General features: G+C 41.1%; 1 protein-coding gene across 7 annotated transcripts in view; it reads left to right on the forward strand.

Moving 5' to 3' along the window:
- COL19A1 (collagen type XIX alpha 1 chain) overlaps positions 1-21,473 on the forward strand; it is a 189,535-nt gene that overhangs the window by 77,117 nt on the left and 90,945 nt on the right. For all 7 annotated transcript variants that reach the window (XM_080997970.1, XM_080997972.1, XM_080997971.1 and 4 more), the window contains exons 12-14: positions 581-625; positions 12,785-12,838; positions 20,241-20,294. In XM_080997970.1, coding sequence (XP_080854096.1) covers positions 581-625; positions 12,785-12,838; positions 20,241-20,294 — 153 coding nt within the window. The remainder of the gene's footprint in view (positions 1-580; positions 626-12,784; positions 12,839-20,240; positions 20,295-21,473) is intronic.

Below are 21,473 nucleotides of genomic sequence, written 5' to 3' on the forward strand. Positions count from 1 at the left end.
GAATAGGATCGGTGAAATAGTGAACTATTGGAGATTATAACCACCCAGAGGTACTTTAACAGGACGTAAGATAGTAAGTTGTCTATACACCTCAAATATATAGGATCATAAGGAAGTGTGAAGGTTTGCAGGCCTCTTTTCAGTTTGTTAAATATAAAGATGGTGCAAGCTATTTTGATCAAACTTGCAATTGTCAGGTACGTCATGGGGATATTAGATTTGAAATGGCGAGTTATTTTATGTAAACCTTTATTGTTATATTTTTAGCTTCCCTGCTTTAATAAAAGGAAAGTGTTTCAGAACGTTAACATTATCATCAATAAAGGCGACACAGAAACATCGAAGGATGAAGGTCCTTTGAGGCTTGGTTTTTGTATATTTAGAAGCCCCATCTCAATCATTGTTATGAGTCAAAATGTATTCTGTAATTCTTTTAAGAAGTGAGTAATTAGCTTTCCCTCCTCTTACATAGAAACACAAAAGGGGAAATGTAAAGCAGTATCCATTGCTTCAATATGTTGAAATGGTCGTTTTAGATGTTTTGCATGCTACTGACTTCTTACATTGCTCCCAAAACCAGGGTGAACATGGCTTGAAGGGTGACAAAGGTGAAGCTGGAGAAAAGGTAAATAATACTGTATTATATAAACTGATGTTATTTGATATTACTATATATTGGCTTAATTATTTCTAGCTTCACCTGAGACCCAGTCCTCACTATTTCAGATGCAAAACTACTTTCTATAAAGATAATGGCCTAGTTCGCATGTCACATTAAACTATAGATTAAAGCCTGCTTCTCATTCCCATTTAAACCATACTTTGTTGAATGGCTTATTGTGAACTAGGCCACTAATAGAGCACTTCAGTGCAAGGCTTCTGCTGTTCAGTCTAGTAATAAGAAAACTATTTTCAAAAATGTGACATTTACTGTTTGAATTGAATTTGTAACCATTGTTCATATTTCATCATAAACCTAGCCTTGACAAAACACTTGGTAACCGATGTTACAAGGTGCTGATGTTGCCAGCAGTAATTTATTGTATATTTGCACAGGACTGCCAGCTAACCCTTTTTCATAGAATCATGTACCAACTATAGCTGCAATCACTAGGGGAATCTCATGTCCATTATCAGACGTGATGCGTGGTGGACTCCATGGGATTTCCAACAGGGATTTCTTCAAAAGGGATTTCTGCAATCTCACAATTCACAGTAGTCATGTGAACAGGCATTATTGGTGGGTGCCAGTTTTATTTGTGTCTCCATCCCATCCTCACTGGGTTACAACCTTGCTAGTAGCTTCATAGACTTCTGGAGCTGGCTGAGTGACTGAACTGGATTTGAGCAGGTGACATGTTTAGTGGTTATTTTTTAGAAGGTTTAGGTTGATGTAGCATAGGGAACAGGCTGAATATGACATCCTTCGTTTTAAAGGCCCTCAGGTGACAAAAAAGTGTGCTGTGTTGGCTTGGTGCATGTGGCAGATTTTATTTGCATAAAGGTAAAGGGACCCCTGACCATTAGGTCCAGTCGTGGCTGACTCTGGGGTTGCGGCGCTCATCTCGCTTTATTGGCCAAGGGAGCCGGCGTACAGCTTCCGGGTCATGTGGCCAGCATGACTAAGCCGCTTTTGGCGAACCAGAGCAGCGCACGGAAACGCCATTTACCTTCCCACCAGAGCGGTTCCTATTTATCTACTTGCACTTTGATGTGCTTTTGAACTGCTAGGTTGGCAGGAGCAGGGACTGAGCAACGGGAGCTCACCCCGTTGCGGGGATTCAAACCACTGACCTTCTGATCGGCAAGTCCTAGGCTTTGTGGTTTAACCCATAGCGCCACCTGCGGCCCTTTATTTGCTTAGGATGTTACTATTGTGGATTGGCTTGAGCTGACCTTTTTTCCTGCATGTGTAGGACCAGGGGACACTTTCCTGGGGTGCAAATGCTGCTTGTATCTCTTCAAGTTTTTAAATTTGATTGAGACCCACAGACAGGTCCGATGAGTGCACCTCTTTGAAACAGATCATTTTTGCCTCTAAAAATGAAGTATACAACAGATTAAAAATAACTTTGACCATCTAGGAATGCAAATGATACTGCAAAAAGAGAAAAGTTACTATCAACTTCCATTATTTCTAGCAGTTGTGAGATGGATAAAAGGGACATGCTTGGATGATATCTGAGCATGTTTTTATTTTTAAATAATTCTCAATTAACCTTTTAATGATTTTAAGTGGCTTCCCAGCAGCTGTGTCAAAGCATCCTTATGTCTTACAGTTGTATTTTATTTGGACACCGGGTTGGGATGACTGCAGCTGCTGCTGCCACTCTGGCTGCACTATTTGTGTTCAGTTTTCCTTCACTCTAATGCAGACTTTGGAAAAAATGTGCAGTCACAAATGCCAATAGCTTTCTGGTTTTGGTCTTGATTCTAACAAGTGTTTTGTGGTTGTCCAAAATATTATAGGAATCTCTGAGTGCTTAAACAGAGTTTGATATTCAGTAGTCCTTCAGTGCATAGATGCTGGTAATAATCTATGGCTCTGCAAAATATACTATTGTAATGGAATTGCCTCTGACATGGAAAGCCAAAAGTGTGTGCGCTCACATTTGTGTGTGTGAGAGAGAGAGAGAGAAAGGTTGAAGAAAGGAATGTGTCAAACACCTATTTTACACATAGTTGGGGCCCAAGCATCATTTTGGGGCGAGTGCAAACTTGTAACATGGGCCTTCACCACCACTCCTCCCCACCCCATATATACAGTATCATGAGTCATGAAATAAAAGTTTCTATTTGAATTTGGAACTAACATTTTCTACATTTCTGAAATTGAACCACTAAGAATTTTCAACCATGTTCCAAAACAGCACTCCTTTTCCCCCATGCAGTGGCCCCTTTCATGTGTCACACTTGGCTGTAGATTTTTGAAATCAGTAGTGGGGAACCTGTGGACCTCTAGACTTCAACTCTCATCAGTTCCAGCCAGCATGGCCAGTGCTCAGTGATAGTTCCACCATATATGGAGGGCCACAGGTTCCCAGTCCTTGTTTGAAACCATTGACCTGGCTTTATACTGCTCCCACAGATGCACAGGTCACAGTATGGCTTGCCATGTCATGCAAACCCAGATCGTGGCTTGTTTGCTTCCGACTACGATCTGGGTTTGCATGACACGGCAAACCACAAACAGTAAGCCAGATGTAAGCCAAGAACAAACATTGGTGCCGTTATGACTTACTACTGCCGTGTGCTGTGGCTTGTTCATGCTGTGCACATCACCTTGTGGGGTTAAGGAATCCTGTGCTGTGGGCAGGAGGCAAGTTCATGATTATGCCATGGCTTAAAACAAACTGGCATAGTGTGAGACACAAACCAGCTCAGTATCAGATTCGGTGGCAAGTAATGGAGTGAAGTGAGGTCCTTTTGATTCCCTTTACACTCCCAAGCATGGATTAAAAGGGCAAGGGCAGAAGGATATGCATTAATAACAGAAAACAACTTTGCCCTACAGATGGGATAGGGAAGCCACCCTGGACACAATCCTACATGCTGCACTTCTCTGATTAAGCCTATTACCATCTGCTTTGTGTGGACAGATGTCTGAGGGTGACTATTAATGTGAGCCAACACCTGTGCGGAGTATGTCTCTCGGAGGAAGGTTCTTGTGAATGGCTGCATTGTGACAGCTCTTGGCTTTAAAGTTTAAGTCCTCCCCACATCTTTTTGCAGTAACTGCGCCCATTTTTTTGCACATTTTCAGAAGCAGCACTCTTGAAAGTATGTAAGACTGGGGAACAGAAGCTGTAAAAACCTGCAGTAACCATATGTTAGCACTTACTTATAATGGAGTTTTGCTGAGGAAACATGTTGGTGGGTCAAAAATGTTGAGAGCTCTGATGGTCCTGTGGGGGGTGCGGGAGCAAACACGGCAGTATCTTGGTAGATCAGAAAAAAGATATAAACAGATCGTTTGGAAAGCGACTATTTTGAATATTGTGGTCTCTAATCTTTAGAATGAGCCATTTTTAATTTGTGGGGTGTTGTTGTTGTTGTTTGTTTTGGTTGAAGGAGAGGAGATGTGTCGTGAGAGGAGAGGAGCTGGGGGGGTCAATCACAGGAGACGGCTGCTGGGAAGATACCATTTTCTGCCAAGGAAGATAAGCTCCCTCACTTGAGGATGAGTGTGAACCCACTTTTACCCATTTGTTTTGCAATGAATGAAAGTTGAACCAAATACACTCCATTTGGTTCAGTTTTTTCATTTGTTACAAAACTAATGAAGTGGTTGTTAACATGACTTAGCTTGACTGGACACTTTAAGGTTCAGGATAATTTTTCAAAGAGGAGAGTGTTGTAGCAGTAGAACATATATTACTGTATTGTAGTTGGCAAGTGTGGTGTGTTACCCCGACAAATAAGTCTGCAGAGCTCAGGCCAAGGGGTTATTTCTCTTTCATGCTTGCAAGGAACCCCCTGTTCTGAGAAGAGCAAATTATGGAAGCCTGCAGCATATTACAACTGAATTCGGCCAAAACAAATTAATGTATATAATTGGCAATAAAAGAATGTTCTGACAAGAAAAAACTAAAGAGGACAGGGTAGTAAAGTATTGTTCTTGTGGCCAATTTGGGACTGTGCCACAACATACAGATTACTATTTGTATGTGAGCAATACCCTTCTTGAAAACAGCTTGCAGCTCTTTATTTTTGTTCTGAGAACGATAAAAAGTTAAGTTTATTAGAGAACAGAAATTGATTTCCACTTGCAGCAGCAAATATCCAGGTGCAAATAGTCTATTGAGGGGGGGAATTTGACCTATATAAAATCAATAAAGTATTTCTAGCAAAGAACGTGGCCTCTAGTGCATCAGTTTTGTAGTGGGCTATTGATTTTCCAGTGTTTAATAATGGTATGTGTAACATGATGAGAAAAATAAAAATTGAAACAAAATGTAAAAGGAGAAACAGCATTAACTTCTTTGCTCTCAGAGCGCTAGACATCTATGAGTGCATGTTGCAAGAAATACTGGAGGTAAGAAGATTCATTAATTCGAAGTGAAAAGTCAAAATTAAAAGCAAGTCCATTTCTCGTTGAGAAAATGATGCTGTCCGATTTAATAGATATTTACTTGGAAAGAAGTCCTACTGTGATCAGTAAGGCTTACTCCAAAGAAATTGTGCATAGGATTTTAGCCTTATAAAAATGTCTATCAGTCAGATATTTAAGTAACTCTCCTGCAAAATAGAGAACCCAAGTAGATAATACTGTTGCATGCCACCCCCAGTCTCCGAGTGATGCAAGATTCTGGGTGTTTCAAGTGCTTTACCTAGGGTTTGTGTTTCCTTTTGAAAATGAGGCACAGCAGAGACTGTGGTGTCTTTATGATACATGGTATATTGACACATATATACAACCTGAGCCTACAATGGAGGCATTCACAGCACTGACACCCCAAGAGGGTCTTGCTTCTCCTGTAGGCATACCAGTAGCTCTGGATTCAGATGGACATCAGCCATGGCTCTGACCCTCAGCTAGCTGCCTTTAACAGACTGCCATCTTTTGTCCTATGTCGCAATCCAGCAAACTCTAAACTCTGAAGCCTGGCTTTTGTTATTCTTAGTCATTCGGAGCAGACGGAGGGTCCTCATGCACTGTTCTTTAGTGTTCAATCAAAGCAAACATCAATTCAGGTTTTCTGCAGATTTATGTTTGCTCCAATGCTGCTTTAAAGACTGGGGTTTTGCGGGGAAAGCTCTGGAGCAAAAAAAAAAAAAAAGAAAAGCTGATTGGACACTGGGCTTTAAAGTGCAGACTGTGTCTGGAAGAGCAGAGAAAAGGTAAGTGTGGATTGGCTTATAGTTGCCTTGTTGGGCTTAGGCAGAGGTGACCCAGATTCTATTCTGCTATGAAACTCACTGGGTGATATTGGGTCAGACGCTATCTCAGAGGCTAGTTTTCCTTACAAGTTTGTTGCAGCAGCAAAACGGGGCAGGGGAAATCTCTGTACACTGCCCTGAGCTTTTCAAACGAAGGCTGGAATGGAAGTATAACAAATTAAGGAACGTGCAGAAATATAAACTGAGAGGTCACACTGGTATCAGAAGCTTGTGAAGCTGAGGCTTTACAATACATGCTCACCAGTCCATCACACATTTGACATTGTTGTAATCGCTGTGCGGAATCTGCTAGTCTCTAAACAACAATTGTAGCAGTCTGCTGAATCCACAGTAAATGTTGATGTCTTAAAAATGCATTATGTGAGAGTAATGCCATTTGTCAGCTACTGACAGGAAAAGATTGGTTCCTGACTTACCTTTTAAAAGAAAAGGGAACGGGGCTAGTTTCTGTTTCTTGTAAGGACTGGAATGTTCTCCAACTAGAAATCAGAAATCAATCTTAAAATATGATTTATTGACCTATTGCATGAGCAGTAAGGGCGCTTTCAAAATTTGCTTCTCTTATATTCTTCTGGTTGTTTGTCACCAAAGCCTTTTTGGTCATGCCTTCCTGAAGAACACTGCATATGACCCTCTCCCTATTGTTTTAGTTTTGCAAAGGAGATATAAATATCCCAGTAGGAGGCAGAAGAGTGGGGATGTGGGGTGGGGATCAAGGCTATGTGATCCCAGGAGAGATGTCTGCATCCCCATTTCTTGTTTATTACTTATATTCTATTCTCAAGGTTTGTCATCTTACTGGGAGAGCATCCTTCCAGTAATTCTGAGAGCAGTCTGGTTCAGTCAGCATGAATGCAACTAGGGAATGCCTCCAAGCTGGAGAGCCTTCATACCAGATCTCTGTCTGCAAACCAGAACAAAGGCCTAAAGGCCTGTGTCTTCAGCTCAGTGTTCCAATTTGCTAAATTCAAACATCTGGAGGGGAAATGACTGACTATCACTGTTATCTGGACCCAATTTATATGGAGTTGTAAACTGGCAGTCATGAAAATGCAAGGCTAATTATAGAATTTAGGCCTGTAAGTGACCTTAAGTGTCATGTATTTCATCCGCTACTCATAATCACATCTAAGTCAGGTGCTTGTCTAATCTGTTTTTAAAATCTCTCATTTATGGATTCAGCAGTGTCCCCCTTGCACTTTGTTATACTGCAGATATTGTTGTTATAAAAATATTTGTACATGAAAATTCTCAGCATCTAAGATGGCGACCTTTCTGCTAAAGACCATTTGTAGGAATTTAAAGGCTTCTATGTGAGAAGACAAATCCTGTTCTTCAGAGATCTATGCTTTATTCATAGTATCCCAAATAACTTGGTTAAGGTACCTGACACGCTTCACTTGGCAGAGACTTGTGGAGCGGGACCTTTATAAATTAGTAGTAATGACTGGATTACTACTAGTAGTAATTTTGTTGCCAAATTTAGGGCAGGTGTAGTGAACTTGTGGCTCTCCAGGTATTGTGGGACTACAACCCACATCATCTCTAACCAATAGCTACACTGGCTGAGGCTGATGGGATTTGGAGTTGACAACATTTGGAGGGCCATAGGTTTCTCACACCTAATTTTGGGTCATGAAGGTATCATAATACTGTGGCTTTTAACCCCACCCCACCCCAGGATGGATCAGCATGGCTTCCTATGACTTTTCATGCAATTACTTTGTTCAGGGTTAAGAATAGGCAGCGTTTGTTTTGTGAATGTCATTCTAGTAAGGACTCCTGGTAGGAGACGTGAGAAATGCTTGAATTCCTCTCAGATATCATGTTGGCTACCTCGGTGCTCTTAAAAGCAAAGTAAGGGAGTGTTTTTCTTCCCTCTAATTTGTTGTCAGTACAAGATGGGGAGGTGAAATAGTGAAGGTATCATCATGTGGGGAGTGTGTGCACCAAGTAAGGGGGAAACGTAGGGAAATAAGTTTGAAGCCTAGAGTCTTCTCCTGAGGCACTCTCCTGTCTCTAAAGGGCTTTTAAACGGCCACTGAGTGTATTCATTGGTTTTGGCCAGGGTGATTTGGATATGGAGTTCTGAGATATCAGCTGAGGTAGTGGCAGAAGCTGGATGTTTGGAGATGAGCTGTGGAGGACTGTGTGCTAGAGGATGGGGAGAACTACTCAGTTGCTTGCGCAGCAGTGGAACTCCCCATTTTGATATGGTAAGAATACAATGTGAGTGGAGTGGGTCCATGCACAGCGCAGCAAAGTGGCCATGTAATTGTTTACTGCCAAATGTACACCTTGCAACAAAGTCCATGTGTATTCTGCTGCCACTCTATCCTGAAGTCTTGCATCAGTATGGCAGTTTAAGTTGCAAACTTGGCAGTGCTATCTAGTGTTGCCACATGGTGAACCAGGCATGGTTCTGTTCAATTCGCCATCTAGTCACACCTGTTTACCAACTGGCCTTGATATGTATTTCTTTCTTTCTCACTGCAGTTCCTTGTGAAGTGCTTGTAGTTCTAAACACCAAGTACACTCAAGGGGTGGGGTGTGTGTGTGTGTGTGTGTGTGTGTGTGTGTTGAACAGTGTAATGTAAGACTGACAGTTCTGTTAATGGTGACCCATGCAACATGGGGATAGAGCCCCTACAGCAGCAACAACAAAAAGCTGCTTCCATGAATACGAATTCCCCCCACCAGCCATTATTGGAACTTTTGTGGCACTCTTGGAATTCAGTGGAAAATTATAAAAAGGCGCAGGGCTCTTAGAAGTAATGAGCAGTAATGTGGAAAAAGTGAAGGATAGGATGGGTTTGTTTGTAGACTCAAGGAAATAATAAAGACTTCAAGGGAAGAAGAATGCACCATATTCACTGAATGAAACCAGAGTTTCTAACAATTGCTTCCTTATTCTTTGTTCTCTGCTTGCCTTTCCACTCTTCCATTTCCATCTGGCTCTCTCTCTTCCCTTCCCCGGCATATCGCTGCCACTAGCCTTGGTTCTACAACTCTTTTCTAGCTCAGACAGCCCCAATTGATGGTTTGCAACTCCACAACAATTGTAGGACATCAGTTTTAAGGTTCTAGAATTAGAACATAAACAATGTTTACAAAATAAAATAAAAACACTTATAAAATATTTTATAAATTTGCCAGCCTGCAAAACATTAAACTGGGTATATAGTAGTAGGCATAAAATTTGGAAGAAAATTCCAGGGTTAGTTAGGCTTTGATATGCTGGAAGTCAAGTACACCTGTATTGTTTACACTAGAAAAATAGCTTTGAGTTAAAAACATGGAGCAGAAATCATCTAGTTGAGTCAACTTAGTTCTGGACTGTTACGATAACAGAACTAAAGTGATGAATAATATAGAGACTCTTCTTTGATATTGTACTGCTTTTTAAAGGGCTAAGTTTCAACTTTGGTAGATATGGGAGTTTAGAGAAACATAACCCCTTTCATTTTTCAGGAATAGCATTCATTCTCAGAACCTAGTGAATCTACATTTTAAGTTTTATGGCTGCCCTTAATTTCACCTACTTAAAAGTTGCCATATGTTGTGACCATATATATATATATCCATATAACTGCTGGAGTGCCAGTGGGATTACAGAGATCACCTATATGCAAGTCAAATTGCAGCCTCAGGTTTGTGGCTCAGTAGAAACTGATCTCAGTAATTGCTAGAGGCTTCTCATTTATACATGTCAATGCCCACATTGAAAAACAGGAATAATCAACAATAGGGACATTAATAATACATTTTTTTTTTTTTTTACCTCTTGGCTGCCAGTTTTTGCTTAGCTGAGCAGTCACCAGCTTTAGTCAAGCCATTATAAAATAGTGAAGACCTAAGAACATGCCAGACGTGTTTCAAAAATCAGCTAACTAGCTGTTCTGCTACTGTTGATGGAGAGGTTGCTTGTACTCTAATGCCTGGTTCAGAAATAAGTATTGTGCCTTTTACCTCATGCCTCACATGCAATAATTTAAGTCTTTGGGGGTTTCTTAAACCACAGTTTCCCTCTACACCTGAACTGGGAAGCTGTGGGTTAATATTTGATATTAAGCCTCAGTTTCCAAGTTCAGATGTAACTGGAAACTATGGGTTAACAAACCACAAAGGTCTTTCATAACAGCGCATGGGAGAAGGCAGGGGAAAGATGCAGTGAGTACCATGCTTATTCTGGTTGAATAAGCCATAGTTCATTAAACCAAGGTGAACACACCTGAACTGATCCTAAAGATGAAAATCTCAGGGTCTTAATAGTTTTACAAACAAATGTGTGTAATAAAATTTGACAGACCCATTCTTTGCTGCAAAAGAGCGATTTGTAGTGAAATAGAGAATCGTGAGCTTGACAGGTTTTTTTTTTATTTATAAGATGTCTATCCTGCCCTTAATCATAAATGATCTCAAGGTAGGTAACAACAATTTAAAATACAAGAAAACAAGAAGAAGCAGAAGATAAAACTGCCAATATCTCTCACATCTGTTCCAGCGCAGGCCTCACACGAAGAGGAAGGTGTTCAGCTGGCACTGAAAGATGGATAAAATCAGTGCCAGCCTAACCCTAGATGAAAGGATGTTCCAAAGCCAGGATGCCAGAAGGCCTTCTGGTGGATCATAACCCCTTTGACCCCATTCATCCCTGGCTGATTTCAAGGTCCAAGCAGGGCAGTAAGGAAAGAGGTGTTTCTACAGGTAAATAGGTCCTGGGCCTTTGGGGGGCGTTATATGTCAAAACTAGCACCTTGAATTATGCTCAGTGATGTATTGGCAGCCAGGGAACATCTTTCAGGACTAGCGTCCCATGGTCCCTTGCAGAAAGGCCCACCAGCACTATGGCCATAGTATTTTGCAGCAGTTGCTGTCTCTGTACCATCTTCGAGGGCCAGCTCCGAGGGCAGCCACTGAATTGCTATCTCTGTCCAGGAATAGTTGTTGCTGGCAATCTGTTAAAAGGCATCCTGTAGCACTGAGGCCACTGTACACCTGAGCCTTCAGGTGAAATGCAACCCTCACCCCCAGCAACCCTCACCCCCACCTCTCCAGAACAGGCTGCCTTCCTTTTTCCTGGACTTAGGAACCACCTGCCACTTTTCCAGGGAAAAGCACGCTTACCTTATATGTATGCACCCACAGTGCTATTGAAGGGTAGGTGGGAAGGCACTGTTCAGCAGAAGAAGGCTTTTTGGGGGAAGGATTTGAACATGCTTCACCACTGCAATTTGCATTTTCCATGTGTTGCTTTGCAGTAAGGTAGCAGGCAACAGCGTGGTTCTTCTTCCAAGTTGTTTTCCTTTTTGTATGAAATATGGTGACTGTGCAAAATTCACGGGGCTCTCTGGCTGTTAACCAAAATCATATGAAGAAGAAGAATTACTGACAGCTAAACAGTAAGACAAAAAAGTGTAAAAAAAAGCCAGAACCACAAAAGCAGGCACCCCCCAAACTCGGCTCTTCCAATGTTTTGGGACTACAATTCCCATCATCCCTGACCAGTGGTCCTGTTAGCTAGGGATGATGGGAGTTGTAGTCCCAAAACATCTGGAGGGCCGAGTTTAGGGATGCTTGCACAAAGGCATGGGAAGCTACCTTGTATGGAGCCACGCCATTGGTCCATTTATCTCAGTATTTTCTACACTGCCTGACATCAGCTCTTCAAGGTTTCAGGCAAAAGTGTTTTCCATCCCTACCTAGAGATGCTGGGATTGTGAACTGCAGGCAAAGCACATACTCTACCACTAAGATACGGAGCATAAAAGAAAAGCCTCAAAATGTCAGTAGGCAATTATACACAAATCAAAACTAAAATACCAATAAGATGAAACAGCATCTAAACAGAATGGTAAAATACAATGTATACTAAAAGGCAGGGGGCAAAGTAACTTAAAAGTGTATTTCAAGTAAACACCACTTTCGGTTGCCACTTTCCCCACATTAATAGCCCATTATTTAGGAGAGCCATTTCTCTTTAATTTCAGTTCACTTTTTGAAAGAAGAGAACTCCCGCTCTTCAGTCTGGTTTCTACATCTGCCGTGATTTTTAAAAAGGGGTCATCAGCACAGCAGGACAAACTGCTGCAGCAAGGTTATTATCTTCCTCTTCCCCTGCACCTGAGTTCAAGTCTGTTATGGGGATTGGTTACTGCACTATCTTCTTTGAATGGGGATTTACAGATTGATCCATTAATGGCTCAATTGCAGTTGCAATACTGTGTAGGTAAAGCTTGTGTCTACTAACCATCCGTTCCCAGTTTTTGTGTTTGTGGTACTTCTGATGACATGGAGGGCATAGCAATTTAAGTCAGTATTTTATAAGCAGAAGCTGCTAGGATAATAGCAGCAGTGACAAATTTTGTGGCACTTTAAAGTCTAGCTAATTTATTCCGACAAGTTTTCATGGACCAGAGCCTGCTCTGTCAGATGCAGGTTGAAAGTTGTTGGGATGGTGATAATATGAAGGATGTGAACAAATGGTGGAAAAACAAGAATAATTAATGCCAATTGTAGTTCTTTTGCATCTGAAATTTTCTCTGTTCTTAACTGTGAAATTCAGTTAGCAAATTTCACTGTAATTTTTATCACAGCATTTTCCTTCTTGGTTCTGAATTCTGTTACTAAACATTACTGAATTCATTGAGCATTACTAGACCTTCCTGAATCCATTGAGTTGTGATGCTATACATTTTCAATTTGCTGTATGTGTCTGAATTCAACTGTACCTAGTGCAAAAAAAAATAAATGCAATAGTTTCCCGATGCAATTACACGTTATAATGAAAAAGGTCATTGTTCTTTTAAATTTTCCATAATTGTTCTCCATTTAGATACGCTTTTTGAAGAATGTTAAAAGAATTGCTTATTTTTTCTCCTAGGGTGAAAAAGGAGATAGCGGAGAGCAAGGAACAGATGGAACACCTGGAAGAGATGTGAGTTAATGTTTTACCTATCCTCAGTGATTTATATTATAACTGCTCTTTGTCTGTAAACTCTTCCTGTCAGCAGCAGTCACTGTAGTGAAACAGAGCCACCCTAACACTGGTGTTGCTACAAATTACCTGCACAGGGCTTGGTTAGGAGCAAAGGATGATGGTGAGGTTGAGGCTGCATGGATACACTAATGGAGCCAATCCAGCACTCCTGCCAGTACATGTGCACAGTTCCGTCTTGCCGTTACTGGAGGGGGTGAAGTGGCTGCTGAGTGATGCTGATGACTCTGTGACTTATAAAGTGGCTCGCTATGCCCTGGCAGCTAAGAAGAATAGGAAGAAAGAACTGGATGGGCTAGTGGACTCTGACATCTAATTTTCACATTTTATTTGAGAATTACTTTTCATTCTGTGTAATTTTGAACATGGTTTTACTGCATATGTAGCAACTGCTGTGTGTATGTGTATGTGTGTTTTCCTTTCCTTTTTTCCTTCCTTGGATGTTGCCATGGCCTTTGGCTAGCACAATAAAACACACACCAAACCCCCCCCCCAAAGTAATAGAAGAAAATGCCACACAGGCCTTAACCCAAGTGCATATCCTGATTTCACTGATTTTCTTAGCAGTTGATTATATTCCTGTGCATGGAAAGGTTTGTTTTGTTTTGTTTTGTTTTGTTTTGTTTTTTGCTGTTTACTTTGCTTTTTTTGCTATCATATTTTTAGTTCCCTTGGTACTAAAGCAGGCACATTTTTCTTAGAATGCCTTTCTGCATTGGTTAGTCTTTTCTCCATTTTCTTCACAAAATGAGCATTTTTCTTTCTTTTCACAATTATCAATGCTGTTTGTTTAATACACCTGTATAAGAATGAAAAGCTTTTGAAAGAACAGAACAAGAAAAACAGCAAGCATTTATGGAGCAATAAAATGGTAATGGGTTAACAGGTTGTCATTCCAGGCTGTCTATCACCTTGTGTAGTGACTTCTCTAAAAACAGCTTATAGTCAGGAAACCAGCATAAGGTGGGGTTAAAAACAATCTAATTTGAAAAGCAGGTCACAGGGCTATGCTAACTGACATGATTACTTCCCCCTTTGAAATTCTAGCTGTCTTTACTTGGTATGCAACCTTTTTTGTATATTTTATTTAAGTGTGTTCTTGTTAGGAAGGCCATTGAATCAATTAGCTTTAACACCAGTTTACCCAACCCTCCTCACAGTTGGTGTATTAAAAAAATAAATAGGTAAAGTTGTATGTTTATGGATGTCTTCATACTGTCACTTTGTGTTTGGGTACAATGTTGTGGCACATGTAGCACATCATTTGAGAAGGGTGCACATGAGTAAAGATAGCCATGGTTAACTACTTGACTACTGTATTTAGAATACAGGAGAGCAGTGGCCAGGAAATGATTATACCCGTGTGTTGAATGGAATTTTAAAGGGGGGAAGTGCTATTTTTAATTGCGTGCTCCATTCTCAATTAGTGCGCGACATGTCTGTTCTGTACTTTGAGCTCAAATATGAAATGTAGCATAATAATCTTACGTTTCCCTCTGTGCAGTTTCACATTTGGGAGCATGTACGTGCAGGCCCAAATGAGAGACGGTTCTAGATCTTAGACGGAAGCCAGAGTGCTAAAGTTCTTGAATGACTCAGATACATGCTATTTTCAGCAATGAGAATGTTCAGTTGGCACCCTAACATGAACTTAAAAGGCCGCTGCCAGCAAGGGAACAGTCATAGATCACTAAGAGGCAATGGTTCCACCTCGCCCTTTCAGCCACAGCACTTGTCAGCTCCTAATGCTGGTATACTAATTCTACTAAAGCTACTATTGTTGCTCCCCTTCATGGATCACTGCCTTGCTGTGGCGAAGGGGCTTGAATAACTCAGAGAAGCTATGAACTATGCCGAGCAGGGCACCGAAGATGAACAGGTCATAGTGGAGAGTTTTGACCAAACGTGATCCACCTGGAGGAGGAACCGGCAAGCCACTCCAGTATCCCTGCCAAGAAAACTCCATGGACAAAGACAACAGGCATATAAAAGTTATGACGCTGGAAGATGAGCCCCTCAGGCCGGAAGGCGTCCAACATGCTACTGGGGAAGAGCGGAGGACAAGTACAAGTAGATCCAGAGCTGATGAAGTGGCTGGGCCAAAGCCGAAATGACACTCAGTTGCAGATATGCCTGGAAGCGAAAGGAAAGTCCAATGCTGTAAAGAAAAATATTGCATAGGAACCTGGAATGTAAGAACCATGAACCTGGGTAAGTTGGATGTGGTCAAAAATGAGATGGCAAGAATAAATATTGACATCCTGGGCATCAGTGAACTAAAATGGACGGGAATGGGTGAATTCAGTTCGGATGACTATCATATCTACTACTGTGGGCAAGAAACCCGTAAAAGAAATGGAGTGGCCCTCATAGTCAACAAAAGAGTGGTGAAAGCTGTACTGGGATGCAATCTCAAAAATGATAGAATGATCTCGATACGAATCCAAGGCAGACCTTTTAACATCACAGTAATCCAAGTTTATGCACCAACTACTGGTGCTGAAGAAACTGAAATTGACCAATTCTATGAAGACTTACAAGACCTTATAGAAGTGACACCAAAGAAGGATGTTCTTCTCATTATAGGGGATTGGAATGCTAAAGTAGGGAATCAAGAGATAAAAGCAACAACTGGTAAGTTTGGCCTTGGAGATCAAAACGAAGCAGGGCAAAGGCTAATAGAGTTCTGTCAAGAGAACAAGCTGGTCATCACAAACACGCTTTTCCAACAACACAAGAGATGACTCTACACATGGACATCACCAGATGGGCAACATCGAAATCAGATTGATTATATTCTCTGCAGCCAAAGATGGAGAAGCTCTATACAGTCAGCAAAAACAAGACCTGGAGCTGACTGTGGCTCAGATCATCAGCTTCTTATAGCAAAATTCAATCTTAAACTGAAGAAAGTAGGAAAAACCACTGGGCCGGTAAGATACAATCTAAACCAAATCCCTTATGAATACACAGTGGAAGTGAGCAACAGGTTTAAGGATTTAGATTTGGTGGACAGAGTGCCTGAAGAACTATGGATGGAGGCTCGTAACATTATACAGGAGGCAGCAACTAAAACCATCCCAATGGAAAAGAAATGCAAGAAAGCAAAGTGGCTGTCCAACGAGGCCTTACAAATAGCGGGGAAGAGAAGGCAAGCAAAATGCGAGGGAGATAGTGAAAGATACAGGAAATTGAATGCAGATTTCCAAAGAATAGCAAGGAGAGACAAGAAGGCCTTCTTAAACGAGCAATGCAAAGAAATAGAGGAAAACAACAGAATGGGAAGAACCAGAGATCTGTTCAAGAAAATCAGAAATATGAAAGGAACATTTCGTACAAAGATTACCATAATAAAGGACAAAAGTGGAAAGGACCTAACAGAAGCAGAAGACATCAAGAAGAGGTGACAAGAATATACAGAGGAATTATACCAGAAAGATATGGATGTCTCGTACACCCCAGGTAGTGTGGTTGCTGACCTTGAGCCAGACATCCTGGAGAGTGAAGTCAAATGGGCCTTAGAAAGCACCCCAAATAACAAGGCCAGTGGAAGTGATGGTATCCCAGGTGAACTATTTAAAATTTTAAAAGATGATGCTGTTAAGGTACTACACTCAATATGCCAGCAAGTTTGGAAAACTCAGCAGTGGCCAGAGGATTGGAGAAGATCAGTCTACATCCCAATCCCAAAGAAAGGCAGTGCCAAAGAATGCTCCAACTACCGCACAATTGCACTCATTTCACACGCTAGCAAGGTTATGCTTAAAATTCTACAAGGAAGGCTCAAGCAGAATGTAGACCGAGAACTCCCAGAAGTGCAAGCTGGATTTAGAAGAGGCAGAGGAACCAGAGACCAAATTGCAAACATGCGCTGGAATAAGGAGAAAGCTAGAGAGTTCCAGAAAGACATCTACTTCTGCTTCATTGACTATGCAGAAGCCTTTGACTGTGTTGACCACAGCAAACTATGGCAAGTTCTTAAAGAAATGGGAGTGCCTGATCACCTCATCTGTCTCCTGAGAAATCTCTATGTGGGACAAGAAGCCACAGTTAGAACTGGATATGGAACAACTGATTGGTTCAAAATTGGGAAAGGAGTACGGCAAGGCTGTATATTGTCTCCCTGCTTATTTAACCTATATGCAGAATTCATCATGCGAAAGGCTGGGCTGGATGAATCCGAAGCTGGAATTAAGATTGCCGGAAGAAATATCAACAACCTCAGATATGCAGATGACACAACCTTGATGGCAGAAAGTGAGGAGGAATTAACGAACCTTTTAATGAGGGTGAAAGAGGAGAGCACAAAATATGGTCTGAAGCTCAACATCAAAAAAACGAAGATCATGGCCACTGGACCCATCACCTCCTGGCAAATAGAAGGGGAAGAAATGGAGGCAGTGAGAGATTTTACTTTCTTGGGCTCCATGATCACTGCAGATGGTGACAGCAGTCACGAAATTAAAAGACGCCTGCTCCTTGGGAGAAAGGCGATGGCAAACCTAGACAGCGTCTTCAAAAGCAGAGACATCACCTTGCCAACAAAGGTCCGTATAGTTAAAGGCATGGTTTTCCCAGTAGTGATGTATGGAAGTGAGAGCTGGACCATCAAGAAGGCTGATCGCCAAAGAATTTATGCTTTTGAATTATGGTGCTGGAGGAGACTCTTGAGAGTCCCATGGACTGCAAGAAGATCAAACGCATCCATTCTTAAGGAAATCAGCCCTGAGTGCTCATTGGAAGGACAGATTGTGAAGCTGAGGCTCCAATACTTTGGCCACCTCATGAGAAGAGAAGACTCCCTGGAAAAGACCCTGATGCTGGGAAAGATGAAGGGCACAAGGAGAAGGGGACGACAGAGGACGAGATGGTTGGACAGTGTTCTCGAAGCTACCAGCATGAGTCTGACCAAACTGCGGGAGGCAGTGGAAGACAGGAGTGCCTGGTGTGCTCTGGTCCATGGGGTCACGAAGAGTCGGACACGACTAAACGACTAAACAACAACAACAACTATTGTTGCTGTGACCTTGGTATCATGCCTGCTATGTGCATGAGTGGAACCCACAGTCAACAGCATAGTGTTCTGCTGTGTCGCACCAAGCACAGATTTCACGATAGGGTATGTTCCTCACTATCACCTCCAGAACCTCAGATGTAAGTGCAGCATCAGTCAAACTGCAAATGACTAAAGTTTCTACACCTGTACAGTTCTCGCTCTTGGCACCGAGAGGACCTAACCACCTCAGCCTGGTTGTGGTGGAGAATGATGAGCTGTCAATTCTGACTCAGCAGTGGTGGAACGTTCCAAGAGGGCTCAGAATGATCCGTCATAGTAGGGCACGTAAAATATCCCATCTACCCTGATACAGGTTCTTCTGCTTTATTGCGAACAACTATTGCTGATGGTAACCTTCCTAGGAGTCAAGTTCATGAGGCCTCTTCTATGTAGCCAGACTGTATCTATCAGTTCCTATCTTCCCATTTTCCCATCCGGGGAAAGACTACTGGGAGAAGATAGCTGTTTTCAAATAAGGGCAGATAAATGTTGGCCTGATTCAACCTCACTCATTTTGCAAATTAAGCAACAAAGTTCTAAATAGCATCATGCTATGTACATACCAGTTAGGAGTGAGTGAGGTTTGTGGATTTATTGAGCTTGTGGAATTATTAGGCAATAGCATATGTTTCCTTGTGTGTCTTTTTCTCAGTTCCATCTCTCCTGTAAATACAGTCACAGAAGTGATTTCTTTGGTGAAAGATATTATTCCATTCGTGTTCTAAAGTTACCACGTAAACCAATTCCACTTTCAGGCCATAGCAATTCAGAAACCTTAAACATTCAGAAATCAGATCATCATGATTTGCATTTATACCATTTCATGCACAGGCATTAATAAGCCATAGAGAAGCCTTCCTCTCACTTTCTTTTTCTTTTGCTTGGCCTGTCTCTTTTTGATAAATCAAAGACTACTTCAGATTTAACTCTTCTGTTGCTGGCACGCATAATAAAGGCCACATCAAAGCTAAATCAGAATTATTGACAACATCCACCATTTAATCCAAAGTGGATACTTAAATGCTCATATAGCTCTAAATGATCTTTCTTCCAGATGGTGAATTAATGTAATTTTTGCAGGAAGTGAAGTTGCACAAATACGAGTGTTTTGAATAGTTACTGATTTAATGTTTCTGTTCCCCCCAGAGCACAGATGTTGCTTATCATTTTAGTGCTACTTGCTTTCCTCTTACCGAAAAACAAGCTATAGTATTAGGAAACCTTGAAGGAGGAGGAAGGAGGACTTGGGGCCATTGATCATGATTCTCCTATAGAATAACATGTATAACTTTTTTTTTCTGTGTCAATCGCAGCCACCTAAGCTGATACCACAGTGATGATATATTGTATTGTAACATAACATATTGTAACATAATATTATAACATAAATACTCATTGTATTTATGTTTTTATTCTTCTAAAAACTGTAATCCGCCAGACTAGCCAGAAATAAATTCCTGTGACCTTCCTATAGTATATTACATAATATAAATTATTTTACCACTAATGCTACTACTGCTAACAATAATATTGTTGACATTAATTGAATAGAAATGTCATTAATTGATTAATTTAAAGATAACTGTGTTTTATGGCGTCTTTAAATGTTATAATGCTTATGTTATCAGAGTGAATTATTTGTTGGATTGTCATGTTTCAAAATGAAATTGTATTGTTATTGTAAGGATGTATTGATTTGCATTTTTGATGTTCTTTTGTGAGCTGCTTTGAACATATTTATGTAGAAAGGGGAAACACAAATTTTAGTAATAGTACTACTACATCTTATCACATTTCACATTGCATTTATAACCCTTGTTTCTATATCTGATCCTCAAATGTGAGAAGTCTATTCTTTGGTTCAAGATGTCTTTTAGTATGATGAGAACACTATTCCTGTTAAACAGGCATGCTTTTGAATCTCTCCCACATTCTGGATACTTCATGAAATGTCTTCTCTTCTCTAAATAACTGAAAATTTAGTGGGGAGTGCATTGGTTCCCCTTTGGTTCCATAAGCTAGTGTGTTGAAAGAAAGAAAAAAGTTACAAAAGTGAAAGGGGATGAGTTAGTCTTTCAGTGTTGCAAAATTCCCATATGCATTTCATAATTTATGTCAAGTAATTCATACAACCTGCTACAGCTCTTTGGTTCTTCTTTGATGCTTCACTGCTCTGGTTGCAATTTTAAAGAAGCCTCAAGGCTTTATTTTGTTGGCACATGCATTAATGTATTGCTGAAGTAATGGTACATTTCTTTATTATATTGTTTTTTGCTTAATCTGTAGGGTTTGAAAGGTGATCCCGGTGATCCTGGAATGGCTGGTATAAAGGGAGAAAAGGTATTCATTCATGTGTGGATACGCAAATGACTAAATCCTGATGATTTGCCAGAATATCCAGACAAGGCTTGTTTAATGAGGAAAATGGTCAAAAATCACTTTAGAACAATCACTGTTCATAAATTTAATATGCATATAATTACACTGTTCTGGTTTTTGATGCAATTATTTCTGTATCACTGAGAGATTATTGAAAAACAAATAAACCTGTAATGGTTGCTCATTTGCTGTGCAGGATCCCTGGTAATACACACATTGTAGGAGAGCACAAACTGCAATTTGTATTTCTTTGGGAAAATGCAGCCCCTCCATTTCTCTCCTTGCTTCTACTCATCTTCCCTGCAAGCAAGCAAATGCATTGCAATGACAAGTATTATGTGTGCTAAGCCAGGCGTGTCTGCTTCACCTTTACATTACAGCATTTTATAAATAGTTTAATTATTTTGTAATTATCCCTCTTTAGGTATTGATCTGCCCTATTCATATTGCTGAGCCCGTTCACCTCCACCACCCAGGAGTTGGGAATGGGTCACACCTGATCGGATCTAGTATTCATTTGTGTTCTGCTGATTGGATCTTGTATCCGTTTGTGTTCTGCATAGTAATGTGACACATCTGCACCACTCTCAGTTGTTTGGTCCTTTGCTCTCAGTTTGTAAAACACCCCCCCTCCTTTCTTCTCTCTATATATCAATGAATGCTTTGGTCATCTGACAAAATGGGCTCTGGTCCACAAAAGCTTATGCCATCCATTTATCTTCCCTCCCTCCATAAGAGCGATGGACGCCAACAAGGTGATCCCTTCCCCTCTACACACACATATTACATGGATCTCCCCCTGCTTTTTGTTCTTTGGGGGATGTATACCTCCCTCTCCAGAGGGAAGTCATGCCTGTTAAAATGCACCAGAGTGCTTTAAATGTACAGTGTGTGATGTCTCCGGGGCATTCTGCTTTTGTTCACGCATTCCCTTTTTTGCCGCGGTAGCAACACATTTTGGTACATATTCTTCCCCGTCCTCCTGATCCTCCGATGAACCTCTCTGTGGTCCTCAGCTCTTCACGCTGCTCCACTGATGCTCTGAACTGACTGAATGGCATCGGCAGGCGCATACCTTACCTGGCCTTTGCTCCGTCCCCCAGGCTGCCGCCGTGGCATTGACTGATTTAAACCAGGGCC

Source organism: Podarcis pityusensis, assembly GCF_964106645.2.
Source record: "Podarcis pityusensis genome assembly, chromosome: 3".
Lineage (NCBI taxonomy): Eukaryota > Metazoa > Chordata > Lepidosauria > Squamata > Lacertidae > Podarcis > Podarcis pityusensis.